This window comes from Balaenoptera borealis (assembly GCF_965194805.1).
Source record: "Balaenoptera borealis genome assembly, chromosome: 7".
Lineage (NCBI taxonomy): Eukaryota > Metazoa > Chordata > Mammalia > Artiodactyla > Balaenopteridae > Balaenoptera > Balaenoptera borealis.
The window spans coordinates 106,620,575-106,648,275 of NC_138864.1; the positions used below are offsets into that span (position 1 = coordinate 106,620,575).

The 27,701-nt window shown below is 59.2% G+C and overlaps 2 protein-coding genes and 1 long non-coding RNA gene across 13 annotated transcripts in view; 2 read left to right on the forward strand and 1 right to left on the reverse strand.

Annotated features, from left to right (window-relative positions):
* Positions 1–432: 432 nt before the first annotated feature.
* SPMIP1 (sperm microtubule inner protein 1) lies at positions 433–2,568 on the forward strand (the record flags this gene model as incomplete). The annotated part of the gene is made up of 2 exons (XM_082400153.1): positions 433–853; positions 2,436–2,568. The coding sequence occupies 2 exons, from the start codon at positions 433–435 to the stop codon at positions 2,543–2,545; spliced, it is 531 nt and encodes a 176-aa protein (XP_082256279.1). The 3' UTR covers positions 2,546–2,568.
* A 150-nt stretch (positions 2,569–2,718) lies between these two features.
* KCP (kielin cysteine rich BMP regulator) overlaps positions 2,719–27,701 on the reverse strand; it is a 33,064-nt gene continuing 8,081 nt past the window's right edge. For 2 of the 11 annotated variants that reach the window (XM_082399957.1, XM_082399956.1), the window contains 34 exons: positions 27,556–27,649; positions 26,605–26,693; positions 24,355–24,448; positions 24,144–24,223; positions 23,974–24,067; positions 23,549–23,634; positions 23,393–23,474; positions 22,999–23,151; positions 22,803–22,909; positions 22,632–22,725; positions 21,778–21,951; positions 21,563–21,645; positions 21,317–21,410; positions 21,024–21,212; positions 20,588–20,758; positions 19,796–19,972; positions 18,958–19,043; positions 18,611–18,701; positions 18,423–18,505; positions 18,247–18,340; positions 17,060–17,233; positions 16,751–16,833; positions 16,040–16,160; positions 15,022–15,101; positions 14,719–14,818; positions 14,123–14,211; positions 13,700–13,802; positions 13,456–13,598; positions 13,030–13,202; positions 12,837–12,948; positions 12,641–12,742; positions 11,676–11,840; positions 10,927–11,233; positions 10,369–10,789 (listed from right to left, as the gene is read on the reverse strand). In XM_082399957.1, coding sequence (XP_082256083.1) covers positions 10,521–10,789; positions 10,927–11,233; positions 11,676–11,840; positions 12,641–12,742; positions 12,837–12,948; positions 13,030–13,202; positions 13,456–13,598; positions 13,700–13,802; positions 14,123–14,211; positions 14,719–14,818; positions 15,022–15,101; positions 16,040–16,160; positions 16,751–16,833; positions 17,060–17,233; positions 18,247–18,340; positions 18,423–18,505; positions 18,611–18,701; positions 18,958–19,043; positions 19,796–19,972; positions 20,588–20,758; positions 21,024–21,212; positions 21,317–21,410; positions 21,563–21,645; positions 21,778–21,951; positions 22,632–22,725; positions 22,803–22,909; positions 22,999–23,151; positions 23,393–23,474; positions 23,549–23,634; positions 23,974–24,067; positions 24,144–24,223; positions 24,355–24,448; positions 26,605–26,693; positions 27,556–27,649 — 4,236 coding nt within the window. In that variant the 3' untranslated portion in view covers positions 10,369–10,520. Of the gene's footprint in view, positions 2,848–2,931; positions 3,327–3,397; positions 4,586–4,884; positions 4,953–6,569; positions 6,677–7,051; positions 7,120–7,957; positions 8,119–8,201; positions 8,290–10,368; positions 10,790–10,926; positions 11,234–11,675; positions 12,503–12,640; positions 12,743–12,836; positions 12,949–13,029; positions 13,203–13,455; positions 13,599–13,699; positions 13,803–14,041; positions 14,212–14,718; positions 14,819–15,021; positions 15,102–16,039; positions 16,161–16,750; positions 16,834–17,059; positions 17,234–18,246; positions 18,341–18,422; positions 18,524–18,610; positions 18,702–18,957; positions 19,044–19,795; positions 19,973–20,587; positions 20,759–21,023; positions 21,213–21,316; positions 21,411–21,562; positions 21,646–21,777; positions 21,952–22,631; positions 22,726–22,802; positions 22,910–22,998; positions 23,152–23,392; positions 23,475–23,548; positions 23,635–23,973; positions 24,068–24,143; positions 24,224–24,354; positions 24,449–26,604; positions 26,694–27,555; positions 27,650–27,701 lie in introns of those variants that run through there. The other 9 variants (XM_082399953.1, XM_082399955.1, XM_082399958.1 and 6 more) reach the window with 9 other exon arrangements.
* On the forward strand, positions 14,734–24,779 carry LOC309632530. Its single transcript, XR_014246955.1, has 5 exons — positions 14,734–14,845; positions 15,275–15,443; positions 15,677–15,877; positions 17,472–17,599; positions 24,718–24,779. It is a non-coding gene; the product is annotated as an uncharacterized lncRNA (long non-coding RNA).

A 27,701-nucleotide genomic window follows, 5' to 3' on the forward strand; every position in this document is an offset into this window, starting at 1 on the left:
GCATAGAGGAGTTGGACCAGGAAGACTGTGCCAGATTGGTCCTCTGAATTCAAGGTAGCCAGCTCTGGCAGGGAGGAAGGGAAGGAGGCTTGCGTCCAGTCCCCTGGCACCCCAGCTTGAGTCTGTATTGGCTGGGAGGGGACCAGACCTCAAGGGAAGGAAGCAGAAATCACAGGAAACCTGGAAGCCTGTGATACTAGCCTGGGTCAAGCAAGAGGTTTGGGGATCAAGGCTCTTAGCCGGCGGGCCCCGGCCTGAGGCTGCCTCAGCAAGCAAGGCATGTGAGGCGTGCTGAGGGCATGGCCCTGTGTGAGGTGAGGCTCGGTTGCCGAGCGACTGTCCCTGGGCAGCCACCTGCTGTCAGAAGGGCTCTGCTTGCTGTGCTCACCCCTCAGCTGCAGTCACCCTGGTCCTGCTCCTTCCTTTGCCACCATGTCTCGGCAACTTAACATGGACACAGTGCGGCAGAACTTCTGGAAGGAGGAGTATCTGAGGGAGAAGATGTTGCGCTGTGAATGGCACCACAAGTATGGGTCGATGGTGAAGGCCAAGCAGAAGGCTAAGACTGCAGCCCGTGAACCCCTCAAGCTGCCCGCCCTGCCCCCCAAAGCCCCCCTCTCACCCCCGCCCGCCCCCAAAGCAGTTCCTTCCAAGGCCCCCAGCCCTGCCCTGGAGGCTCCTATTCAGTCAGAAATGTACCCAGTCCTGCCTGCCACCCGGGCCCTGCTGTATGAGGGCATCTCCCACGACTTTCAGGGCCGCTACCGCTACCTCAACACCCGAAAACTGGACATGCCAGAGAGGCGCTACCTCTTCCCCATCACCACCAACTTCACATATGGCTGGCAGCTGGGTGAGCCCTAACCTCCCGGAAATTATTCACCTCACAAACACAGAGCACCTGCCACAAGCCAGGCAGCGCTCTCGGTGCTAGACACACAAGGCACATGGACACTCCTTTTGGGGACGTCCATTCTAATGGAGGGTCCAGGCCATAAACATAAGAGCAAGAGAGGGCCAGGTTCCATGATGAAACTAGGCATGATGGGGGAGGGGGACGGGGGCATGTGCGGCTTTAGACTGGACTGTCAGGAAAGACCTCTCTGGGGACCTAAAGGCTGAGTGAGCTAAATGACAAGGAGGAGGAGTTTGGGTTTTACTCTAAATTCAAGGGGAAGCCATGGAGAGTTTTAAGCAGGTAAATGATGCTGATAATACTTTTTTAAAAAAAATCACCCTATTCTGTAGGTAATGGCCTTTTTAGGGACAAGAGTAGACTCTGGCAGATGGCTGAGCTATCCTGGCAAGAGATGATGATGGCTTGGGCTAGGGTGATTAGTGGTAGAGCTGAAATAGATTCCGGATATGTTTTGGAGGAAGAATCAAGAGAACTTATTGATGCTTTGAATGAGACAAGGAAAGAGAATGCAATGGTGATGCCCAGGTGTTCGGCTGAAGCAGCTACAGCAGGGGAGACTGGTGGGGGGGGCAGGGCTGGGGGGGTGTGAAGACAGGTCAGTGTTGGGTGTTTTGTGCTGGAGGTGTCGGCGAGTCGGCTGTGTATGGGAGTCACCCAATGGAGGGAAGTCAGAGCTGAAGATGCAGTTTTGGGGGTCATCAGAATATAGGTGCTCTTTAAAGCCCCGAGACTGGGTGGGCTTACCCAGGGAGCTCCAGAGGCTGGATCAAACTGGAGAAGGCAGAGGACACAGCGAGGGGTAGGGAGATGGTATTGGCCAGAAGGCTGTCCATCTGGATTGAGTCATGGTCATCAGCTGGGCAGGAGAGGAGCGAAGGCAATGGTGCAGTTTGAGATGAAGAGTCAAGGTGTGGGGAAAATAATATGCCAGGGAGTGTTGTGGGTTTGCTGGGTGATGAGACATGTCCCTTTGCTGTCTGTGGCCATGAATTTCAAGTGAGACTACTCAGTCACATGTTTTCTCCAGCTCCTGCACAGAAAAGGTGGATGGTTGGTGATAAACACAGTTGAAATTTTGCCTAAAAAATATCCCCCTACTTCCCCCAGGGCCCTAAGTGGGGAGGAAAGGGAGCAATTTCCAAATGAAAGCAGGAGGTGAACCCCAAAAGGGGAGCAGGAGGTAGAAAGAAGCCCTGTCTGCCCCAGAGAAGTCTAGCTCTGTCTGTAACAAGCACGGCTGGGAGTCCCACCACCCGCCTCCATGGAGGATTCTGAGGCTGGGGGAAATGCTGGCACCCAGCTGACTGGCATTTGGCCATCACTGCTGATCCGGGCAGCCAGCCAGCTCCCTGTTTCCCCATAGCCCCCACTCCTCAGAAGCACTTCTTTTTATTTTTTCACACTTACAAAGTGGATACAACACAGGCAGATTCCTAGGGTTATGCAGGCAGGGCTCCCGGGCTCTGCGAGTTCCTTTCCCAGGAATCCATTCCTGGCCTCTGACATCTTTTCCCAGGCCCCCCAGTGAAGCAAGAACTGGTCTCCTGCAAGATGTGCCGCATTGAATCTTTCTTCCGCAAGAATGGGGCCTTCGCACTGCTTGACCCCCAGGACCTGGCCCTCTGACCGTGGGCCAGGCAGTGGGCTTAGGGGAGGGAAGAAGAAATAACACACTTGCTGGGCCAAAAGTGCCATGTGTGTCTGTGTCTGGCTCTCCCAGGCCCTGAGGCTGCGTTCTGGGCCTTTCTGAAACTACCTCTGACCTACAGGTTGCCCTCTTGCTTTTTCCTTAAATCCCCGTCTCTTTAATCGTCCCTTTGAGGATTCAGCAGTGACCAGAGGGGGCTGGGAAGAGTGAGCGACGCTCTCCAGGCGCAGGCTCCTCAGAGCCAGGGGGCCACAGTAGCTGCTGGAAGTTCTGGGTGTTCCTGTGGGAAGAGTGGCCTTTCATCCCAGATGCCAGGGAAAAGGGACCGCCACCACCCCACAAGCCTCCCCGCCCGCCCCCTCACCTGGCCCCGAGGGCTCGCAGCCGCCCGGTCCTCTCCCGTTGTATCTGCTTCAGCTGCTCCCGCAGGGCGCGCCGCTGCCCGGCCGCGTCCTCCTGGGGCGGGGCCGAGGGCTGAGCGCCGCGCCTCCCAGCCCCGGGGCTCGATGCGGCCAGCAGAGGGCAGCACCCGGGCAGGCCGGCCCCTCCCGCTCCGCTGGGGTCATCGCAAGTGCGCGGTGCGCGCAAGTCAAAGGGACCTAGGTCGCGCCCCGCCCCCCGCCCAGGCAGGGTTTTGGCAGCCCCACCGCCTTCTCCTAGGGGTCTTGCCTGTGGTGGGAGCTGAGCCGGGCTCGGTGGGGGTCCCAAGGGGTGCACGCGGCAGTGGCGGTTCCTGGCGATGCGGAGGCGTTCCAAGACCTGGAGGAGGCGTCTGTCAGCAGCCGATCGGCCGCCCCCCGGTGCCCCGCCCTCCCGGCCCGGCCGCGCACCCGGAGCCGCTGCTGCTCGCGGTCCTGTTGCCGCCGACGCCTGGCCTCACTGTGCAGCTCCAGCAGCCGCTGCAGAGCCGTCTCCTGCTGCGCCGCGCTCACGCCCGCCGACCGCCTGTCCCTGCTCGGGGACTCGGGCCACGCGGTCTTCGAGGCTCTGGGGGCCTCGGCACCTCCCCTCCGCCCCCCGAGGGCGCCCGGGAGCCCCATGGAGCCGCCCAGCTCTTGCTCCGCGGGGCCAGGGCTTTCTCCCGGGCCCTGAAGCGAGTGCGGATCGCTCAGCAGGCCCGGGTGCCCTGGGAGAGCTGCGGGGCGCTCCCGCTGCCCGGAACCACCAGTGCGTAGGGCCGCTAGCAACACCGCTCCTGGGCGTGAGAGCGGCGGCCGGGCCGGAGGCCCCGGGGGCGTAAGGGGAGCCGGCGCCCCTTCCCGGGCGGGCCCCTGCTCTCTCACGGCCGCTGCGCTCTCTCCTCTCGGGCCACCGGTCTTAACCTGCCTCAGCTGGGTGGTTCTTCCCCGCGGGTCCGGGCCCTCCCTTCCCCCAGGCTGCGGCGTCTGTTCTCCCAGGGACCTGGAGAAGCCCTCCGGAATTCCCAGGGAGCCGCCTTCCTCCCGGGACGGCATAGGTGCCTCTCCCCGAGCCACCTCCCAGGCTTGTGAGACACGGCCTCTGCGCTCCGAAGACTGAAGCATCTTCACTTCCGGGCCCTGAGGAGAATCCTCACTCTGCTCCGGGAGGGCCTCCTTTCTCCGGCACTTAAGGCGACTTCCGCTTTGACCTAGAGGAGCCTCTTTGTTCTCACACCTTTGACCTTCCGAGACCTCTTCCCTCAGAGCCTGAGGGGCCTCCCCACTCTGACCCTCGTTTGTCTTCCCCCTCTTACTTTGAGGAACTTCCTTGTCCTCCCCCTGGAGGGCCTTCCCTCTCTGATCCTGAGGGGCCTCCTCTCTCTGACTCTGAGGAATCTCAGTTCTTAGCAGTTTCTTTAGTTCTGCTCTCTCCTGGCCCAGGCTCCAGCCCAGCCCCTCCAGGGGATCCTGGGGTTCTGGCAGGCCCTGGGAGGGGAGGCCTGAGGGCCCTGGGGCTCCCTGAGCCAGCTTCTTCTCCTGGAGGCTTCTGGATGGTGGTTGATGGGGCCTCTGGGGCATGGGCCCTGCTAGCTCTCCGCCTTCCCTCTGGGCCAGCTCCTAGGAAGGAAGAGCAGCTTTCCCAGGTTTGTGAGGGAATCCTCGTGCCAGGGCCACTTCCCCCAGGGGAGCCTGGAGACCCCAGTGGCTACCCCAGTGGGCCTCACTTCCATTAGGGCCCTTGCCCGATTCCTAAATTCGTAAAACCCAAGTTATGTAGTGTAAAAGGTGTTTCAGTGATGGCCCCTTCTTCCACCTGGCTGCGGGCTTCTCACCCCTGCAGTCTCCTCCCAGGCAGACCCCACCTCTGCTGTCCCCAATCTGAGAGGGTCTTGCCCAGGACGCTTCGACCCTTTCACCTTGAACTCTGAGCTTCCTGGTTCTCCAAAGCTACTGCTGGTGGTGAGGTTCACCTCTTGTGAGCAGCCTGAGGGAGAGAGACAGATGTTGAGAGCCCTCTGCTCATGTCCCAGGCCCTCACACGCATCCCACAGAACTGGAACCAAGAAGCCTAGGGAGTCCCCAGCACGTGAGGGGATGTGGTGGTGGGGTACCCTGAGGACTGGTGTTGGAACTTCAAGGCCGTCGCAGTTCATCATTCCACCTTTATTTACACAGCCTGCTATGTGCCTGCTTCTCAGGCTTGCCTGCCAGCAGCCGACCCCATCTTCCTCATCCTCCCAGCCAAGGACCACCTCCGAGGAACCTGCACACCCTCTTCCTCAAAACCGCCAGGGGAGGCCCAGGAGCAGGAAGGGACTGTTTTCCAGGCTCCTCAGTCCCTCATAAGGACACCCACACTTTGTCCTTGTGTGCCTGTCCAGCCCCACAATATGCACCTGACTTTCCTATTATTAAGGATAATGCTCTTTAGCTCTTTCTTGGTTTCCGACAGCAAAACCAAATGAAATTCAAGAAGTGGAATTTTAGGCCAGAGGCTAGCCTAAAAACTGCAAGTCTTCATAATTAACGAAAGGAATCTAAAAAAAGAGATGAAATGTCGCTGCTCCTTTGCAGCTGTGGAGGAAGAAGCATCGTTTTGCATCCATAAAACTACTTAGAAGAACCTGATCTCATAAGGTCTTAAATTGAGAACTCTCACAAGAAGTGCCATCTTTATGCAATATGGATGTGTGAATATTCATAACAGTAACCAAATGGGAATGTTCTCTGTGAAAACAAATCTGTCTTTTGAAGAGTTCTGAACAGAGGTCTGATAAGACTCCCAAGCCTTCAGAAATTATTGCCATGAACTGTGAAAATAACCTCCAACCCTGTCCCTCTGTAATTCTGATCTGTTGACTTACTAGATCATTTATTTCACTGGTTATAATGTTGTAATAGATGTCTCCCATCAATGTATTCCCAAGAGATAATATACTTGTAAAAATTTTTCTGTCAATCAGAAAATAATCATCGGCACTTTCCTCCTCTCTCCCATGCATGATGTCACAATTAAAAGCTTATGACTTTGCTAGGCTTATTATTTAACAAATCATTTGACAGCCTGTTTCATTTAAATTAAATTAACAGGCCCAGGGCTCACAGCATCCATCCCACTGAATTCTAATTGCCTGTTTATTGTCACACCCTCTCACTAGGCTGTGATCTCCTCAGAGATGAGGACAACTGACTGGCCAAGTCTCTTTTGTGCCCTGTATCTCCCCAGGGCCTGGCATGAGGGTGGCAGCTAGGCAGCTTGGAGCTGCCATTCCATTCCCTCCTCGCTGGAGGACAGGGAGGACAGACAGTCATTCCCAGCGCTTTCTCCTCTGAGGCCCAGCTTAGCTTCAGAATCCTCCTGGACACAGTGCCTGAGACAGCTGGCACCAATCAGGTGGAATTGGCATATAAAAGAAAACCTACTTGCTGTCCCTGGGTGCCCCTGGCAGCCCACAAAAAGGTATGAGGCAAAGAACAGGTGAGGATGGACTGGAATCCTGGGACTTGGGGTGAGGGCTTCCCCGCTCCTCCCAACCTAGGCTGGCCGCTCCAGCCCAGGGGCTCCTGTTCTCCTGGCTGCAAACCCCTGCTGTCAACGTACCAGATGTGGGCCCTTCTGCAGGTATGCCAGGGCTCTCCCACCTTGGGTCTGCATCAAACCTGGCTTCACTCAGATCCAGGGCTGACGATGGGTCCTCTGCCAGCCCCCTGCAGGAATGCAAAGGCTGCCTCAGGTGCACCTCTTGCTTCTGGGCTCCGATTGGCTGGGGGCAGCCTGTCTGCCAGACTCCTCACCCACAGCAGGCTGCGAAGCCTTCCCACCCCAAGACCGAAACTCAGTCCACGGAGGCCTTCCCCACGCCTGCACCCGCCACTAGATTCCAGGAGCTGGAACTCAAGGTTACCCTGTCCAGAGGCTGTGGGGCAAGCATATGGGTACAACTGAGTGAGAACCCCGGGAGGATCTGGGGGCACGAGGAGGGGTCGCTGGGCAGGGCTGTGGAGGGAGACGGGGCGAAGGGTCCAGTGTTTGGTCACTTTGTGTGGCAACACGGAGTGGACAGAATTCCCTGGGAGACTCACCCCTCCAGGAGCTGACGGTCCTGGCTCAGGGAGTCCTCAGCCTGGGGCGATGGGCACAGCCTGGAATTCTGGAAGGATTGGGGGGGGTACCCTAGTCTACAGGGCATCATCCCCCAATGTGGCAGGCAGCCTCTACAACAGCCCCCAGTGATCCCTCCTCCTGGCATCTGTGCCCTTGTGACCCCCCGCCCCTTCCCCTCCAAGTGAAGGAGCTTGGAAATGGATCCCTCCTGCCCACTCAAGCCTTCAGATGAGACTGCAGTCTTGGCTAAAAGTGTTGGCTGGACACTTCCTTAGTGGTCATGACTAACACCCCCTCCTGCTACAAGCTACTAACCTGCCCAAAGGGCCTCAGGCAGTTGGTGGCTGAGCCGGGACTGGGAGGCACATCCCAGTTCCCAGTCACCACAGCACCCTCCTTCCTAGAAGGGTGGGACCAGCCACCAGCCCCGGAGGGAGGGGCCTGGGGCTGGGGCTGCTCAGGGTCTCATCTCTGGGGCACCCTGGGCATCAGTGCCTCTGCCCTCTGGGCCCCGCCAGGCCTGCTTTCCTCCCTTGCTGCAGCCATGTCTGAAGGCTTCTAGGTGTCACCACGCTGTTGATTTGACCAAGACAGTTCACTGTGGAACGGTAGCAAGCCAGAATGGTCCTGTATGCCAGGCATGGTGCTAAACCCTTTACACAGATGAGTTCACAATCCTCCCAGCAACCCTCTGAAAAAGAGCTATTATCTTCCCCATTTTGTAGCTGAGGAAACAGGCTTACGGTCCACAGGGAGCGTCAGAGCAGAGATTTGAACCCAGATCCATCTGTCTCCAGAGCCCACATTCCTTCCACTTCTCAACCACTACAAGTGCCCCAGTGTTTCACTGACCGCCCCCCTCCCTCAGCCACACCCCAGCTCACCCCACTCGTCAGCCGCTCAGAGCCCCCATCCGTCCTACCACGGGGCTTGCTGCACTGGCTCCACGCACACCGGGCCTGGTCCCTCAGACCGCAGAACTGGGCCCAGGGGGGCCAGGAGAGGCCCAGCCCCGCCCCGGTCAGCAGCTCCAAATCCCACAGGAGCTGCAGGAAGGTGGGGTGCCAGGATGTGAGCGGGCACGCACCCTGCCCTCTGCCACCCTCCCTGGCCGACGGCCGCCTACCTGCTGCTCCTGGGCCCGCCGGCTCCGCTCCATCTGCAGCAGCACGGTGGGCAATTCGAGGCCTGAGGGACAGGTCCGGCCGTCTCCCACCTGGGGAGGCAAGGTGGAGTCAGACCCCACGGAGAGCCTGCCCCCTCGTAGACGCTGCCCTGTCACCCTCACCTGCTGCAGGGCAGCCCAGAGCTGGCCCACGCCTGCAGGGCACCGGAAGAGGTGCTGGTACAGGGCCAAGGCCTGCCTGGGGCTACAAGGGAGCCCTAGGCCCCCAGGTGTGGCTGCCTGCTCCATGGGGCAGGGGGCCGGGGAGGACGTCCACCCCCCTCCCCTCCCCCAGCTGCTCCTGGAGAGAGGAGGAGGATCAGGAGCTGGGGACGGAGCAAGGAGGAGACAAAGGCTGCTGAGCGCAGTAACGCAGGGCCCTGACATCTGAGCCAGGGCCTGGGCCTCAGCCAAGTCTCATAGAAACCTGACCCTGAGGCCACGTGGGTGGCAGTGTGGGGTGAGGACTGTGGCCCTGATAGAGAACGACGTGTGTGCGTGTGTTTGCAGCCCCAAATGAGCATCTATTTTATACATACAGTTAGCCCTTAAACAACACGGGGGTTAGGGGCCCAACCCTCCTTGAAATCAAAAATCCACATATAACTTATAGTCTGCCCTCCATATCTGAGGATTCAACCTACCTGGGATGGTATAGTGCTGTAGTATTTACCATTGAAAAAAATCTGAGTATAAGTGGGCCCGTGCAGTTCAAACCCATGTTGTTCAAATGTCAACTGTATGTATGAAGCTGGCAACTGCATTATATGGTATGTGATATATGCCCAATACAGGCAGCAGCTCCCAACAAGTAACTGTATGGCAGGACACAAAATGCTACGTACATGTAGTCCTTCCTTGAAGCAACTCTATGAAGTAGGTGGTATCGTTTTCATCCCCATTTCACAGAAAAGAAAACTGGGCCCCAGAGAGTAAGTTGTCCTACCTAACACACGGCACTGTCTCCCTCATCTGGGGACAGACAGCACGAGAAACAGGCTCTGGGAAAACGTAGTCCCGAGTGTGAGCGGTAACGCGCTTCCCTAGTGCTTGCTCCAAGCTGTCCATGGGTCACTCTGTTTATTCTCCACAACACACGAGATACAGCAGATGAGGACACAGTTTGTAGAAGTAATGACAAGGGGAGGGAAGAGGCATATGTGATGGTCTGTAATCTTCGCATCCCCTGCCGTCATGAGCAGCCTGGCCTGCCTGCCGCTTTGGAACCGCTCCATGAAAGGGGCCCCAGCAGAAGCAGGCTGAGCAAGCAGGCGGGGTGGGGGGGGGGTGTCTCGGTTCAGCCCAACGCCCTCCCTTCACTCCCTGTTGGAATACTAGGGTCCCCCCAACCCCAATCTTTAGCTAAGGTCCCTAAAAAAACCAAGGTCACATAGCCAGTAGGTGGCAGAGAGAATTCAAAATACAGTTCTCTTTGAAAAGAGACTTTTCTTGTCAAAGAAAGATTTTTTTTTTCCTATTTCAAAACCCATGTCCCCTATAAGGATGTCTTCGAAAGTCACATGTGTGTCCCATAGAGGTGGGTGTAGCAGGGGTGGGTGTAGCTGCGAACACACGCAGGATACATGCACGTGTTTATCTGGGTTTCTGAGGGGGCTGTGTGTGTGTATTTCATCACGTTTGTCTGTATGTCATCACAGATACATTGTCTCTCCTGTTCCCCACCCAGGCGTGGGGTCCCTGTGTCACCAGCTCTTAGGGTGGCCCAGGAGGTGCCTGAGCACTCAATATCCCCAAGGAAAGGGGGATGCCACGTGGGCACTGAGCCCCTTCCCAGTGCTCCTCAGCACCTGCAGGATTCCGCATGGATCCACAGAGGGCCCCATAGGGGGCCGCACACGGGGGCCACAGGCCGTGCCTGCTACATGGAAACACAGGGCTGGAACCAGGACACCTGGGTCCTCCTTCTGCCCATCGCAGGGTTTCCCAGGCAGCACCAGGGTGTGGCAGGTAGGGGCAGCCCAGAGATGCAGGCGCAGAGAGTGGGCAAGGTCCACCCCACAGCTGCTACCACCCTGACTCTGGGGACACTGACCTCTGGACCCCATGTTCCAAAGAGCCCACACCACCATTGCAGCACCCAGAGGCAGCACACATACACACAGAGAAACCTTAGGGCAGTCCCCGAGTTTACTGCTTCTGACTCCACACGGCTGGGGTCTTTGCGGGGCCCAGACCCGGGCTCCCGATGCCCGGGCAGTGTGGGAGCTTCTCTCCGAGGGAAGACTTCTAGCCTGATGAATCCTGGTCGGTGTCGTCCTGGCTCAGGGTGGCCCCTGGGGCTCCCGGCTGGGGTTGGGCAGAGTGCTGGGTGGCTGGTCCCCAGTGAGTAGGACTGGGGGGCAGGCCTCGGGTGAGATACAGTGGGCCTCGTGCTCCACCAGGCCCGCAGGGCACAGGCAGCCGGGAACACAGGGCCTTACGCAGTGGGCCGCCAGCTCCCCCAGGGGGACATGCTGGTTGAAGCAGGTGCGGGGACAGGGTGGGCCACACTCATCAAACACGAAGCCACGGTCCAGGAGGCAGCCCACCACTGCAGGTGGAGTGGAAGGCAGAGTCACTTCCCAGTCACCAGGTCCACCCCCGTGACCCTCCCTGTACCTACGCTGTCCAGACCTGAGCCCTCTGTGTCACCCCTCCCCCAACTCGCACTGGGCATTGCCCCCTCACCGCAGAGCGTGGGGCCCCGCCATGCAGGAGTCACCCCCGCTTGGCGACAGTGGCTGGCATAGGCTTCCAGGGCGTCACAGAGGCAGGTGTCAGCCAAGGAGCCAGGACCACAAGCACAGAGGTCATACACGCAGGCGGCAAAGAAGGGCTCCGGTGGCACCACAGCATGGCAGCGACTGAACGGGGAGGACTTCAGCACCCCGCACCGGGCGTTGGCCTCACGCCTGGCACGGTACCCTGCTGCCCGGCATGGATCCACCTCACGGCCCTTAGAACAGGGCCGACCAGGTCCTGGTCCCTCTGGGACCTAGGTGGGGAAAGTGGCTCTATATGGCAGCGTCCACTGGCAGCCGACCTTTGTGTGCTATGTTCTTCAAAGAACTTTCCACCAAATATTTTGTTTTAGCCTCATAAACCTCCCTATAAGAACAGCAAAGGAAGCATCAGCTACTTTTTCTTTGTCCCCATTTTACAGATGGACAAACCAAGGCCCAGAGCAGGTAAGTGACTTGTCCAAGGTCACACAGTCCATGAGCGGCAAAGCAGGGCTTGGGGATTCAGATGATGAGACCTCTTTCAACACGCCATCCTGCCTCCCCCAGCACCATAGCAGGCAAGAAGGCCCCAAACCTCCTTGAAAGCCCCCAAACCCACCTGTGTGCAAACTTCCCTTTCCATACCAGAGGGCTGCTCTGAGATTCATGCTCAACTGTGCCTCCCCGCTGCCCCCCAGCTCCTGTGCCACTCACCTGCCAGCTATTCCCAAACGCAGCCTCAGTGGATAGGAGCAGCCCCTCAGGGCCCCGCAGATCATCCTGGGCAAAGCCATTGAAGTTGCCACAGAGCCCACAAATCTGGCCCCGGTAGGAGCCAGGCACTCTCACCTCCACCTGGGACTGCCCATCCCACAGCACCTGTGCAGAGAGGCTGGGACTGGAGAGTGGGGAAAGGCAGGGGCCCCAGGAAGCCCAGTGCCCATCCTGGCGGCGTCAGCACGCCCCCTGCTGTAGGGGAGGAGAATGGACGGGTGGAGCTGCCTCCTGGAAGGGAGGCTGCCCTGGCCAAGGCCAAGTAGGCACCTGCCCTGTCAGCCCTGGGCAAACACAGAAGACATGAAGAGCCACCCACAGCTCCCGCAAAAGGGCACCTTCTCCCCTCATCCTCCATGAACTCGGCGCCCCCATGAAATGCAACCCACTTCCAGAGAGTCACTCTCTCATGGGCATTCAGGCCTTACCGAGGACAAAGCATAATTAGAGTCTGTATCATAAGAGAAGACAAGCCTTATTTTATGAATTTACAAATGTGCTTGTTGCTGGAGGCCAGGGAGTGAACTACTCTTTGACATGGGAATTGGAAAAAATCTCTGAAACCACCCAGGAGACGGCGGTTGACATTGTCCACCCTCCCAACCCTTCCCCCATTTGACTGATGGGAAAGCTGAGGCCCAGAGAGGATTGGCTTAAGGTAATGGCCTAAGAGCCCCAGTGTGTGGGTGGCTGAGTCAAGATCGCAAACCAGGCTCAGAACTCCTTTCATCACACGTGGAGGTCTCTAACCCTGATTTCTCTTCTCCCTTCAGAATCCAGCAGAACTCTCTCACCTCTGTGGCCTCATTTGGCCTGGGAGGTAGCTGGTATCCCCACTCCCTCTACAGGTACAGACACCTGAACAGGCCCGAGGCTCCCCTGCACCCCACTCGCCCCGGCCGCACCTGGAGCCCCGGCTGGGCGTGTAGCATCACCGTGCGTCCCCGCAGCTCCACATACAGCAGAGGCTCCTGCAAGAAGGGCAAGGCGACGGGGCGCCCGTCCACCTGGAGGAGAAGGGAGGCGGGAGGAGGAGCGACGTCGGGACAGCGGAGAGGAAAGCGCGGGACCGACCTTCCCCGGGTCCTTGGCTCTACTCACCGTGACCGCCCCGGCCTGCAGCAGCCGCACGGCCACGTCTCCCAGCAGCACGGCCACCTCGTGGGTCCAGGACACGCCGCTCCGGCCCCGGTCATCGTTGGTCACGTGCACGCTGCGGCGTGGGAGGCCCAGATGCAGTGGTCAGCAGGGACGGGTGTAAGGGGGCAGGGAGAAGGCAGAGGGAGTTGCGCACCTAAAGTCTCCTCCACGGCAGTCCTTGGCCATCACGTAGCTGCAGCTGCCCTGGAAGTGCAGCAGGCGGCCGTCGAAGGTGCGGTAATGAGGGTCTCCGAAGGCCATGCAGGAAGCGGGCCGGGTCAGGCAGCGGGGGCAGCAGCTGCCGGGACTCAGGGCGGGGGCCTCGTCCTGGCCTCCGCCCCAGACACCGTCAGACACGCTGCACTCCCTGCCGTGCCCCACGCAAAGCCTCCCGGGGGACGGAGGATCGCCCGGAAGGCTCCAGGGCTCCTGGACTTACTGCTGGCGGGGTCAGAGCGCCACCTCGTGGCTGCTTCGGGAACTGCACGACCCGGGAGCCCAGCCTCCTCCTTCCCCGGTGCACCCAGGCGGGCGGTGCCAAGTGGCCACCCATCCCACCGTTTCAGACAGCGGCACTCACGGGCCCGCAGGAGAGCGGCGGGCAGCGCTGGCTCTGGCAGCTCACGGCGCCGGCTACGCAGGAGCAGCTGGTGCAGGCGTCCACGGCCCAGCGCTCCCCGGAGGCCACCTGCCGGCCCTGGTGCGCGCACCACTGGACGGGGGCTGAGGGGACAGTAAGGGGCGAGGGTCTGCTGCCCATCCCTCACATTGGGTCTCGCTCCCGCCTCCCCCCTCCCCGACCCCCCCATCTCCCTGGCCCGCACCTTGGCATCTCTCACAGCAGCTGCCAGCCTCCCGCACCTTCGCCCAGCCGTGGGGGCAGGAGAGGGCCTGGCACTCTTCCAGGCGGCACTCCACGCGGCCCCGCTGAGGACAGATGCCATTGCTCTAGGGACTTCCGGCAGGGTCTGGAGTCCCTGGCCTCACACTCTTGGAGAATTTCTGGATCAGGGACTGGGGCGGGAGCCCCCTCTCTCTCTGCCCCTGCCCCACAAGAACAGCCACTTCATGTTCAAGTAGGGGATGAAATGCACCTTCAGCTACTTGCCCTCACACAGGGATGCCCAGAGGGGGCGCCTTTTTCTGATGACCTCGAAGACCCCATATTCTCTGGTCCAGTGACCGGAGGCTCCTCCCTTTATCCATCTCTCAGGTCCTCCACCCTCACCCTCCCACCTCCAGCTCACATGACAGGTGCAAGTGATACAGGCGTCACTGGGGTCCTGCCAGCTCTCTCCATCTGCCACTCTCCGGCCCTCAGCTTCCACCACACATTCTGAGGAGGAAGAAATGGGGATGGGAGAGCACTGTCATTCCGCCTGCATGAGCTCACCCTGAAGGCCAGGGCAGAGCGGTGCCCACCCCATCCAATTAGCACCCTGATGGTGTTGATTTCTTCAACCAGCACCATGGGGCCTACTAGATGGCAGACCCTGCACCAGTGCTCGGGATGTCCAGAGTGTCCCGGAAGCCGCAAGAGCCAGAAGCTGGAACTTTCCTCTGGGCCAGCTGCCAGCTCAGCAGTGCGATGCCCTGCTAGTGGGCCTCAGGTCCTTGAGCCAAGCCTCAGGCCAGGCCTTGAGAATCCAGGCTTCATTCCCTGCCTCCCTCTACCTCATGGGTCCCTACTCCACCCCAACGAACAGCCCTCCCTTTCTACAAAAGAACAAAGCCTGCATTCTGAGTGCACACCCCAGGTTGCCCACTTGGCCCATGGATGCCACCCCTCCTGTCTCCCTCCTGGCTCCGGCTCTGAGGATGCAGAACAAAATTGGGCATGAACCCTGGCACACGGGGCAGCAGCTCCCAGGGGGGGTATGGCGCTCCAACAGGGGACAGCTGGGCTCAGGACAGGCCCGGTGAATGCAGAGCCAAGTCAGGTCCTGTGGAAGGGCACAGGAACACTACAGGTAGAGAACAGCAGGGAGGGAGCAGGGCCTAGGCAGAATGTGACATTCAGGACAAGTGGGCAAATGTCGGGGGTGAGTAGGAAGCCCAGAGCTGCTGCAGAAGAGAAGTCGCAGCCACAGCCCACAGAGGAGGAGGAAGAGGGGGCTTGAGGAGTCCCCAAGGCAGGAGGGCTCACCTGGCACTGGCAGGTGTAGCAGGGGTCTGGCGGGGCCAGCTTAGACCCCCGCAGGTGCTCCGTGCAGGGACTCAGTGGCTCTGTGAAGACAAGAACGCAGTATGGGAGATGCTGCCGGGATGGGGGTGGGGGACAAAGCCTAACTGACCCCTTATCCCCTTACTGCGTCCCCGGGCTTTTTGGGCCCAGGGCATACTTATGGCCCTAACACCTTGATTCCAGGAATGACAGATCCCTTTTCCTTTTGTTCCAGCAAAGAAAAGTTTGGACTTTTGAAAAGGAACTTTGCTAGGCTGCTAGCATGGAGGGCCTGAAAACGGACAAAGTGTGGCTTCCTCAGCCTGAGGTCACTAAGGACCACTGGGCTGCCCGCCCTTCTCCCCCCTCCCACTTATCGTCTGAAAGGAAGCACAATGAGCCAGGTACCCCAGGTTCCAATCCTGGCTCCAGCACTCAGTGCCTGTGCCATTTTGGGCAAATTAATCAACTTCTCTGAACCTCAATTTCTTCATCTGTTAAAAAAAGGAGTAATAACACCTCCTCACTGGGTAACTGTGAGAATTTAATGTGATGCTGTTTATTAAAAGCACCAAGTACAGTGCGTGGCATGCAGTAGGTGCTTAGTAAATATCGTGCCTTTCCTCTTTCCCTGCAGCAGCACATCTGAGCGAGTGTTGACAAGAACACCTCTCCCCACCTCTGTAGCTGGGCGACTCACTGCCCCTCTGGTCCTAATATCCCTGCCCTCAAGGAGCCAGCGGCCAGCACAACTGCAACCCTGCAGCGTCACCTGCTGGACAAGATGCACCAGGCTTCAGAGTCAAGGGGTCTTGCTAGCTTCCCGTTTCCCCTTAGGGTATTACAGGTCTCACCCTCCAGGGTACAGGTTTCCAGAACAACCCACTGGACTCAGGAAAGAGCTGGGGCTGGGATTGTGGAGGAGAGCTGGCTGGCCCTTCCAGTGTCACTCTGGGGGTGGCAGCCCTGCCCTCTTTACCCCCCCAGTCTGGGGACTCACGGGCACAGGTGGGGCAGCAGTGCTGGGGCCCAGGGGGCAGGAGCTGGCTGGCGGGACAGCCCACCAGGCTGGGACACTGCCACCGGTGACAGCGAAGGCTGGGAGTTCCCTCAGGCTGCAGCTAAACGAGCGAGCGAGCAGGGGGTGGGTCCCAGGCCATGGAAGCCGAGAGCCACCCTCTTTCCTCTGGACTCCAGGCTCCTCCATCTGCCTTGGGCAGGTCAGACTACAGTGTGCAGAGAGACTCAGCGTCTCCTCAGACTTGCTCCTCACCCCATGCCCCGACCCCCAGAGATGACAGTGCCCGCTCCCTGTAGTCACGTGGGCCTGAACCTTCATGCGCCTTTTGACCCTTCTGCACTCCCATGCCATCCCCTCCCCAATCCCACTGCCTAATCTCCTGATCTATGATGTCATTTGCCTGCTCAAAACCCTTTCATTGGCTCACCCTTACCTTTCAAATAGAATTTCCCCAATATGGCCCCCAACCAATTCCCAGGCATCTCCCCGCAACCTTCTACCCACACCACCCTACACTCCAGCCAGGAGGGCCTGCCCACTGCCTGCCCCCCCAGACTTGCTGGCCCTGCCGGCTCTTCACCCCAAGCCCCTGCCTCACTCCCTGGGCACAGGGACACACTCCTGACTCAGACCCCACAATGCCTGCTCCCCGCAGGGTCCAGGCTGCCCCTCAGCGTTGCACTCCCCTACCTCACAGGTGCACACTTCACAGGGGTCTGTGCCAGGCTGGAAGCTCTCCCCGGGCTCATACTTCTGACCCTCATGCTCACAGTCTTGGCAGGGGTGGGGCGGGGGGTTAAGAGCAGAAAAGAATCAGGGAGCTTTCAGGCTGGCAGCAATGCCAGGCCCCCCAGCCTCAGAGATTGGGGTGTGCATAAGAATGGGGGCCACTTCTCCTGGAACGACGCATCTCTGCCGCCCAGCCCAGGGCAATGGCAGGGAGATGCTGACCAGGCACTGCCTCCCTGCCCACACCCCCCCACCCCAGGCTCCCAGTACCAGAGCATCGAGGGCAGCAGTCACGGGGCCCCAGGTGAGGCTGAGCACAGGAGGTGATACACTGGACGTGGGCACAGGTGATGACACCCTCATGACACATGCAGGAGGAGCAGGGGCTGTCGGGGGGCTCCCAGCTACTGCCTTCAGGGTGCTCCTCCCCATGAACCAGGCAGCCTGTGTCCGAGGTGGGCAGGGATGAGCTCTGAGTCTGGGTTCTGCATGTCTGCCCCTGACCCACCCTCCTCACCCTGGGTGCTCAGTAGGGTATATGGGTGCCAGGAGGGGTTTCTGCAGGGATATAGTGGAAAGGTGGCCTGGGACAGAACTCCTGCATGTGATGGAGGGGAAAGACACTGGGTCGGGGTCAGAACACCTGGATTCTAATCCCATTCCTTGTCTGCTTGCTTGCTAGACCCAGTGCCAGGCAGCAGGCACTATCTGTTATAGCTGAGCACCAGCAACAGTACCTGGCCTGCAGCAAGTGTGTAATAAATGCACGTGGGATGAATGAGAGGTTCCATCAGTAACCATGTGCCCAAGGTAACTCAATCTCTACAAGTCTCAGTCTCCCCATCCGTTAAATGGAGATTTCATCTCAGGGCAAGGAGACGCTGACAGTTCCTATACTATGCTGGGCAGTGTATGGGGCGAGGGCCCACACAGGCTAAAAAAGGCCCCTACTCTAGAACCAGACGGCCTAGATGCAAATCTTGACTCTGCCATCTACTGGCTAAGTGACCACAGGTAAGTTATGTTACCTCAGTTTTCTCATCTGTAAAATGGGAAAAGTTAATAATAATACCTATTTGATGAGATCGTTGTGTGCATCAAATGAGGTATGTGTAAAGCGCTTAGCTCAGGGTCCGGCACATGGTATGTGCTCAATAAATGTTAATTGTCATTATTATCATTATGAATGGGGTGTGGTTAGGAATGCGGCAGCTTCGAGGAGATTCTAATAAGCACCTAGAAGGGGAGACGGTCTGGATAGGCCAGGGGCAGGGATAGGTAGGAAGAGCTGAAGGTGGATGTGGTGAGAGCTCAAGGGCTGAGGTGTGGGAGGGACAGACGGGTGGACAGGGAGGTGGGAAGTCTGGAGGAGAGCTGAGGGGAGGGGGGTGGGGCCGATGGAGGGACACGGGACCCAGGGACGGAAACAAGGGAGCAGCCCCACTGGCCAGGCATACCTCTGCAGCGAGGGCAGCAGCTCCCCGGCTTTGTGACCTGGAGTGGGCAGGGCAGAGGTGGGCACTGCAGCCGCTCACAGCTGACCTGGCCAGCCTGCAGGAGATGCACGGTCAGTGACTTGCTCCCCAGGCCAGCTGACCCCGCCCCTGCCCCCTCTGCCACCTCCCTACCACACCTGACAGCGACATCGCTCACAGCTGCCTGTGGGCCCCTCAAACTCCTCCCCGTCCTGGTGCTCCCGGCCCTGAGAGAGGCAACCTGTGGGTGACATGTTTCCTGGGCGGGGGCTGTGCTACCAGGTCTGGCAGAGCGGGAGGGGGAGGCGCGGGGCAGGGGGCGGGGGGAGCCGGCATGTGTGCTCACTGTGGCAAACAGGGCAGAAGCAAGGCCCTGGGGAGGGATGGGGGCACAGAGCTGGAGCACACGGCTTCTTCTGGCAGCGCATGGAGCCTTCCTGGGGGAGAGAGGTCACGCTGCCACTTCCCATGTTATCACACCCTCAAACCAGGCCACACGTGGCCTCATGGGGGTGTGCCCCTACTGACCTGCCAGGCCCAGACCCCCTCCCTCAGCCCAGGAGGCCTGAGCCCAATCTTGTCCTGATGGATGTCACAGGCAGCGTGTACCCTGGGAGGAGGAGACGACCTCTTTCTGGCCAGAGAGGAGGATCAAGGGATAAAGGGCTCCAAGCCCCCAAAGGGCCGCCTCACCTGGCAGGTGCAGATGGAGCAGGTGGGGTCGAGCGGGTCAGGAAGGGTCTCTCCGGGGGCGGCGGTGACCCCATGATAGAGGCATCCTGGCAGAGGGGGGAATACAAGGCAGAGTCGCAATCAGTGGATCCCTCTGCTGCCACACGCACAGACACCAACACAGACACACACACAGACACACACACAGACACACACACACACACACACACACACACACACACACACACACACACACAGCCGGGCCTGGGGTCCTCTACCAAAGCTTAGCTAAGAGTCAGAAAGAGAGATGAGTGGCTGGGAAGGTGAGGGGCGGGAGGAAAGACGTCAGCCAGACCACGGTGGTGAGACTTGCATGCATGAAGCGCGGGGGAGGACTGAGGGTGGGACCACAGACCACCGGCCCTTGTGGGAGGAAGATGAGAGGGATGGGCACACTGGAAATGAAGGTGAGAGGTGGGCTGGGCTCGGGAGGGTGGCTTCTTTAGAAGCCACGGGAGAAGGAAGTTGCCCAAATGTGGTTGGGTGACTCAAGGGCAGTGGAGCCACTGAGTGGCTTTGAGTCTGGTGACGTGATATTTTAGGAAGGCAGGGAGACAGCTGAAGAGCAGGAAGGTCTGGCAGCACAGGGGTGGTTATGTGGTGCCCCTCACAGTCAGCGTGAGGTGACAGCAGGGACAGAGAGGAGGGTGCGAGTATGGGGTGAGGAACCCCCGGAAAACCCAGGCTGTGGGCTTGCTGCGTGGCTGTCTCGGGGGAGGGGTGACAGTGACCAGACCAGGGGACTTGGAGCTGAAGGGAGGCCGGGGAGTCGAGAGGGGCAGTGGGAGGGCAGGTCTACCCTGGCAGGTCGGGCAGCAGTGCCCAGACGGGGTGAGCGGGTGGCTGCAGCCCAGAGGCTCACAGGGCCGGCGGCTGCAGGTCACGAAGCCTCCGAGACAGGTACACAGATTGCAGGGCTCTCGGGGATCCGGAAACTCCTGGCTGCTCAGGTAGGACTCCCGTAGGTACTCACAGCCTTGGAGAGAGGACAGGGAGGGCGGGGGGAGGGGCAGAAATCAGGGAGAGGAGACCAGTCATCCAGCTCTGAGCTTGGGCCTGGCCTGAGCCCAAGGCCTCAGAGACCTGGTGGGGAGGGAAGGGCTCAGTCTTGGCCGGTGCGTAAAGGGGTCTGGGGAGTGGCAGTTGGATTGGCCAAAGGGCAAACTTTCTCCCCTTCAGCCTGTAAGGAAGCTCCCTGTCCAGGGCCTTCCCTGTGGTCCAGTGGTTAAAAATCCATCTTGCAATGCAGGGGACGCCAGTTGGATCCCTGGTCGGGGAACTAAGATCCCACATGCCGTGGGGCAACTAAGCCCTCGCGCCTGCAACTACTGAGCTGGTGCGCCGCAATGCGCCGCAACGAAAGATCCCATGTGCTGCAACTAAGACCCAACGCAGCCAATAAATAAATAAATATTACAAAAAAGAAAAAAGATAAATGCTCCCTGTCCAATCTATAGGAAAAACCCACACAGAATTTGGTCCAGGGCTTTTGTCTTACGGTAATAAATATTTTTGACCCACTCTAGGGCAGTAAAGATGACTTTGACCCCGCCCTCCTGTCCCCCCACCCGTACAGTTCCCGTCCCCTCACCATCACAGGTAGGGCAGCAGTCACCCCTGGCAGGGAAGGGGCACTGTGCCGGGGCACAGGCCCTGGGCTCGCAGCTGACGCTGCCCTCCCAGCAGAGGCAGACGTGGCACCGGGCAGTGGGCGAAGGGAAGCGCTCGCCGCTGGCGAACTCCTTCCCCTGGTACAGGCAGCCTGGGGGGCAGGCGAGGGGCTGGGGGGCCATGGAGGCGGCGCACCGGGCGCACTACCTCCCGGGCCCTGCGGGCTGGGTGCGCACCGTTCCCCCACTTTCTTAGTGAGAACCCCGCCCCCGGAGGGGCGGGCCAGGAGGAAGGGGGGAGAAGGGGTGGCGCCCCGCCTGGAGATAAAGAGGGACGCAGAGTAAGAGGGGGAACGAGAAGGTGAGGCTCCGGGGTGGAGTTGGAAGGAGTGCGGGCGGGTGCAGCCGGGGCGTTACCGTCACAGGAGGGGCAGCAGGGCCCCTGGCGCGGGTGGGCGCAGGGCGCCGGTGGGCAGGGCAGCCGCTGGCAGGACACGGAGCCGTTGAGGCAGAGGCAGCGGCGGCAGGGGTCGTCGGGCTGGAAGAAGTGCTCCTGGTGGCGCACGGGGACCCCGCCCCCGGGCCGAGGGCAGCCAGAGGGGGTGGCTGCAGCCAGAGAGCCAGCGTCAGCGAGGCGGGGGGGGGGGGGGGGGGGGGGAGGCTGCCGAGGGGGGTCCCTCCGGAGAAGCGGCGAGGGGTGCGGCTCCTACCCGGGCACTGCGGGCAGCACTCTCCTGGCAACAGGAGCGGCTCTGGACAGGGCAAGGGCGGGCAGCGGCGGGCTGGGCACTGCACGTGGCCGCTCTGCAGATGCACGAGGCCCGGCCAAGTCAGTGGTAGAAGGTGGAGGAGACCCCTCCCCTTCTCACCCTCACCTTGGCGGACCTCTCCTGGTCTCCCCAAGTGCCCCCACCCACCCCACCCACTCTTCCTTCCCATACGGGTGGCAGACTCACCAGACAGCGACACAGGCGGCAGGGGTCAGAGGGGTGGGGGAAGTCCGCTCTGTTGGGGTACTCTTTCCCACCAAAGGCACAGCCTGGGGGAGGGGGCAGCTATGGGCCTGGGAGAGGCTCTCCTTCCCCCAGGGCATGCTGCCCTCCCAGCCCTAAAGGCCTATAGATGGGGCCAAGCCATCCCGAGGGACCACCCCCCATCCCGTCCGCCTCACCATTGCAGTTGTTCTGGCAACAGGGACCAGGCAGCGGGTGGGCACAGGAGGCCCTGGGGCAGGCCCGAGGTTGGCAGTGGGCATGGCCTTCCCGGCACTGGCATTCCTGGCAGGGGTCTCGGGGGTGGGAGAAGCTCTCGCCATCCATAAACACTTGTTTCTCCAGGATGCAGTCTGGGCAGTGGGGCGGGGGGGGCAGGAGTGGGGACAAAGACTGACAGTGCGAGGAGCAGGCTGACAGTCCCTCTACCCTTGAGTCCAGAGCCACTGCACAAGTGCCGCTTGGAAGCTGTCCCCATGGAGGGAGAGGAGGAGGAGGAGGGGCTGTGTATGCGGACAAGGATATCTCTCTGAGCACACACTTGTGCGTGTGTGTGTGTGTGTGTGTGTTTAGTTCCTTTACCTGCAGGCAGCTGTGTGTGCCTCTGAGGGTGAAGAGCCGAAGGGCTCATGCGTGTGCATGCCTGTGTTTGTGATATGCGCCCTGCACACTCTCCGTGGGGGCGGGGATCAGGGCGCACAGCATCCCAGCTCCCAGTGTCTTGCGTAGGAAACCTGAACATTTGTTGCATGAACCAGGCTTATACAGGTATACGAATAGATGTGCGTGGTGGGGGTATTGGAAGAGGAAGTGTAGGAAAGGAGGGAAGGGTGGTGTCGTAACATGAAGGGACAAACGGATGTCTACTCATCTCTCCCACCCGTACCGTGTGGGTTCCAGAGAGTCCCAAGCTGTGTCAGACTGAAAACAATTCGGAAGGCCATTGCTTTCTAAGGTATCCGTTGGGCCCATGGGGCCATGGAGTGGCAGGGTCAAGGGTTCACCAAGCCAGACAGGTACAGTAAGCACATACCTGGGCACCTGGGGCAGCACTGGCCGGGTCCACTCTGGGGCCTGGCACAGGTTGTGGGAGGGCAGTTGACCAAGGAGCATGTCACGGTCCCATCCTGGGAGCAGGTGAGAGGGCAATGGGGGTGGGCCCCAGGAGGGGCTCAGCAGGGCAGCAGCAAGCCTGGGGGGGTACCTCGCAGTGGCAGGTGTGGCAAGGGCTGTCTGCATCTGTGAAGTTCTGCCCGTTGGCGTACACTTGGCCGTGGTAGGTGCAGCTCTCACAGCTGGGGCAGCAGGCACCTGGGTAGAGCAGGGTGATCACAGCCCAGCCGATCAGGGTGGGCTGGGCAAGGCAGGAGAAGAATGCTAGATCGGGGCGGGGCACTCACCAGAGGGCTGGGTGGGGTGCTGGCAAGGGGCTGGGGAGCAGAGCAAAGCCCTGCACACGGGCACCCCAGCTTGACAGGAACAGGTTGTGCAAGGCTGACCATCAGGCTCCCACTGGACCCCCTCAGCAAACTCCTCTCCACCAAGCACGCAGGCTACAGTGAGGGGCGGGAGGGCTGTCACCATGGCAACCTGGACACCTCCACCCATCCCTGTCCTTCCCAGACCATAGGACCCTTCCCAAGACACTGGCTTTGCCATCCCCACAGCAGCCTCTGAACACACTCTGGAATGGCTGGTGGACTTAGGAATGCCCCCCTTACGGTGAAGGAACACTCCTCCATCTCTAGCTGCTGGAAGCAGCACCCTTTCGTGGTTGCCCCCCAACACACACACCTGGGCAGAGCTGGGGGCCAGAGTCAGACAGGGTGCAGGGGGCGCCCGGGCACTCCTGCTCCTCACAGGAGACCTCGCCGGCCTAGGAGGGAGGCTGGGTGAGTGGCCCTCAAGGGACAAGACAGATCCGGGGCATGAGACAGCGGCACCGCCTACCTGGCAGGAACAGCGGACACAGCGGCCACTCTCTTGGAGTCTGAAGGTCTCCTGGCTCTGATACTGGTGTCCCTGGTACTCACAGCCTGGCTAGGATGACAGAGGGACTGGGGCACAGGGCTGGAGGCTGATGGGGAAGCCTCACAGCACCCGAGGCGTCCACCCCCCACCCTGACAGCCACCCCTGTCCTCCAGGAGGCCCTGCCAGCCTCCCCCAGCCCCCACGTGCCCAGGGTGCCATGAGGCGAGGTGAGAACTCATCCCTCACCCGTGGTGACAGAGCTCAGCTTTAGAAAGGACTTTCCTTTCTAGCTCAAGGGGGCTTCCTGTTAGTCCACCGGAAGCAACCACCCCACTCCGAGACCCAGAGCCTCTCTCGGGGCAGTGCCCACCCCTCCCCCTGGTGACTCGAGCCCCCCACTCACTGTCACAGACTGGGCAGCACTTCCCAGGGATCCTGCCTGGGTGTCTGCAGGGCGTCGGTGGGCAGGGCAGAGGCTCACAGTGGACACTCCCGTTCTGCCAAAAGGACCTGGTCAGCCTGTGAGAGGCAGGCCCAGAAGCCAGGCCCTCCCTGCGGGGCAGACACACTCACGGCACAACGGCAGTGGGAGCAGGGGTCCCCAGAGCCCACGGGCTCCCCGCTGCGGTACTCTCGCCCATTTAGGAAACAGCCTGTTGGGAAGAGGGTGCCTTAGACCCTCCTCAGGGCCCCATGCCATTCAGTGTCCTGGCTTTCATGGGAGGCTCGAGCTGGGCCATCCATCAGCTTTCCGAGCCCCTCCAGGATCCACCCGCTGACTTACCATCGCACACAGGGCAGCAGGTGCCCGGGAGGGGCCGGGCAGGGTATGGGCACAGGCTGGCACATTCTCGCTGGTGGCACCGGATGTGGCCCTCCTGGTAGGGGGCAGAGTAGGCAGAGGAATGGGCCGTCAGAGCTCATCCAAGTGGCAGAAACAGCATTCGAATCCCAGCTGTCCACTTATTAGATACTGCTATGAGTAAATTGTGTCCCCCTTCAAACTCTTATGTTGCAGTCCTAACCCCCTCAGATTGTGACCTTATTTGGAAATAGAGTCGTAGCAGATGTAATCACTTAAGTTGAGATGAGGTCAGACTGGAGTGGGGTGGCCCCTTGATCCATTGACTGGTATCCTTATATAAAGGGGAAATTTGGACACAGACACACACACAGGGAGAGAAGCATGTGAAGATGAAGACTGAAGCCACGGGATGCCAAGGATCGCCAGCCAACTGCCAGAGCTGGAGAGGGGCCTGGAACAGATTCTCCCTGACAGCCCTCAGAGGGAACCGACCCTGCCGACACCTCAGTCTTGGACTTCAGCCTCCAGAACCATGAGATAATCAATTTCTGTTGTTTAAGCCACTCCTTTTGTGATACTTTGTTACAGCATCCCAAGAAACTAATATAGATGTATAACCTAGCATGCCACTTAAGTTCTCTGTGCCTCAGTTTACTCATCTAAAAAAAAAAAAGAGAGACAATAATAGACCTGCCCTCATAGCCTTGTTATGGGGATAAGATAAGTGTGTGGTATGGCATCCACCTCTGGAAGCTGACGGTTAACAGACAGTAGCTGCTGCTACTCCCCATGGTCTTTCCCAGACAGACTCCATCCCTGGAGTTCACACCTATACCTGGGCTCACTACCTTAGCCCCATATGTATCTGGGCTGCCAGTGACTCTCCTCACAGGTCGGGGGGGGGGGGCGGTGGGTTGTCAGTGTGAACAGGGAGGGGAAGCACATGGTTGCCAAGGGGTTGGGTGCTCCACGGCCTTCACAATGGAGTCCTCAGTCCTTGGCAAGCTGTCAGGAAGCTTTGTGACTCTGGCTTCAGCCCCCATGAACCACAGCCCTCCTTGGCGTGCACCCTGCCTGGACATTAGGCCTCCGTGTGACCCCCTTCCTCCCCCAGGCTTTGCCCTGACTCTTCCCTTATGCCTGGTGTCTTAGCCCATTCAGGCCACTGTAATAAAAATTCCCATAGTCTGGGTGGCTTATAAACAACAAAACTTTAGTTCTCACAGTTTTGGAGGCTGGGGAGTCCAAAATCAAGGTGCTAGGAGTTTCAGTGTCTGGTGAGAGTCTCCTTCCTGGTTCATAGATGGCTGTCTAATTGCTTGTGTCTCCACATGGTGGAAGGGACGAGAGAGCTCTCTGGGGTCTTTTTTATACAGGCACTAATCCCATCCATGAGGGCTCCACCCTCATGACCTAATCACCTCCCAAAGGCCCCACCTCCTAATACCATCACTTTGGGGGTTAGAATTTCAACATATGAATTTGGGGTGGTACACAAACATTCAGTCTATAGCACCATTTCTCCCTGCTCAAATCCTACTCACCGGTTAAGATCTAAGTAAACACCCCCCCCCCCCGCATGAAGATATTCTAGATCTGTTCTGCCCAATAGAAATATAACACAAACCACGTATGTCATTTTAAATTCTCTAGTTGTCAAATTTCAAAAAGTAAAAAGAAACAGATGGACCTAAATTTTAATATTATGTTCCACTCAAACCAAAATATCCAAAAAGTTATTTCAACATGTAATCAACATGAAGTGTTAATGAGATATTTTACATTCCTTTCTTTCGTACTAAGTCTTTGAAATCCAATGTATATTCTACATTTAGAGCCCATCTCAAACCGGACAACCACATTTCAAGGGCTCATTGTCCACATGTAGTGGCTCCTGATCAGACAGCAGAGTTCTAGATGCCTCAGGCCAGTTGTGTTTCTCCCTCCCTGGAGCTTGGGCTGCCTGTCATATCCCGCCCAGCCTCACTCCTGTAACCTGAAGCTCCTCGAGTTTGGTTCACAGACATCCTGCTCACCTACTTGCTCAGAACTGGACATACTGAGGGCGCGACCCCTTCCCCACCCTCATGGTGTTCAGGGTTAGGTCTCCTCCATCTCTGTCCCCTCACAGTGCCTTTTGGGATGTGTTCAGTGGAATGAAGGAACGAATCTGGCGGGCCTGGGGTCGGGGAGGGGTGGGGGCAGCCCAGGAGCAGCACTGAGACTCACCAGGCATTGGCAGATCCGGCAGGGGTCCCCAGGTGTGGTCCACTCTTGGCCATGCTCCCAGTGAGAACCACCTTCTGTGCAGCCTTGGGCTGGGGGGCGATGGGCAGAGGGAGGCCTGGTGGGAGCTTCAGCCAGAACCCCCTCCTTCACATGCCCTCTGAGGGCTCTCCTCTGAGCCTAAACCAGACCAGATCCTGCCTCTGCCTGGACCCCTCGCCTCAGCCTTCCAGCGCCCCAGGCTGGCTAAGGCCCAAGTTCCTTAGCCTGCCCTTCCCGGCCTTCCAGGGCCAGCATGGCCACACCCACCTGTCTCTGGCCCCTCCCCATGTCTCAGCGCAAGTTTTGGCCATTCCTGCCTGCCTGCACCTTCCCGACTAACACACACCCACCTCACACTGAGTGTCAGTCCCAAGCTGCCCTCTTTTCCTGGAATGCCCTCCACCGTGTTCCGCCCTTCACCTTGCTAACTGCTCTTTAACCTGGAGGTTCGCTGCAGACTCGCCACCTCCAGGATGCTTTCCTTTCTCTGCCCAGGCTGCATTAGGTCGTCTTCCTCTGAGTTTCCATAGTATCTGTGCATAATCTAATCCTGCCTTTGCAAGAGTACTGGCATGGACTTAGTGTCACCCTCTAGTGGTCTGCCTCGAGGGCCCACCCTGTGTCTTCTGTGCACAAAGCAGGTAATAGTCAACGTTTATTGACGTACATATCATTACACACATCTTACAAATGGGGAACTGAAGCACGGAGTAGCTCCCTCAGAGGTACATAACCACTGACAAGGGTAGAATCTGAGCCCAGGCCTTCCAGCCCCAGAGCAGGGATGGCCAGGCATGGCTCCCCCCACTGACGGAACCCGCAGGTCAGAGGCCAGCAGAGTGGGCTTTGGGTTGAAGAAGTGGCATAACAGCCCTCCCTGGAGCTCTACCAGGGAAGGGGCAGGGCGCTCACCTTGGCAGGTTGGGCAGCAGTGCCCGGGCCTCAGGGCTGGTTCAGGGCAGGGGATGGGCGGGCACTTCATGGGCACACAGCGAACCAGGCTCCTCTGTAATGCACCCATAGCTGTACTGCCCCTGGGTCTGGCTCCCAGAGACAGC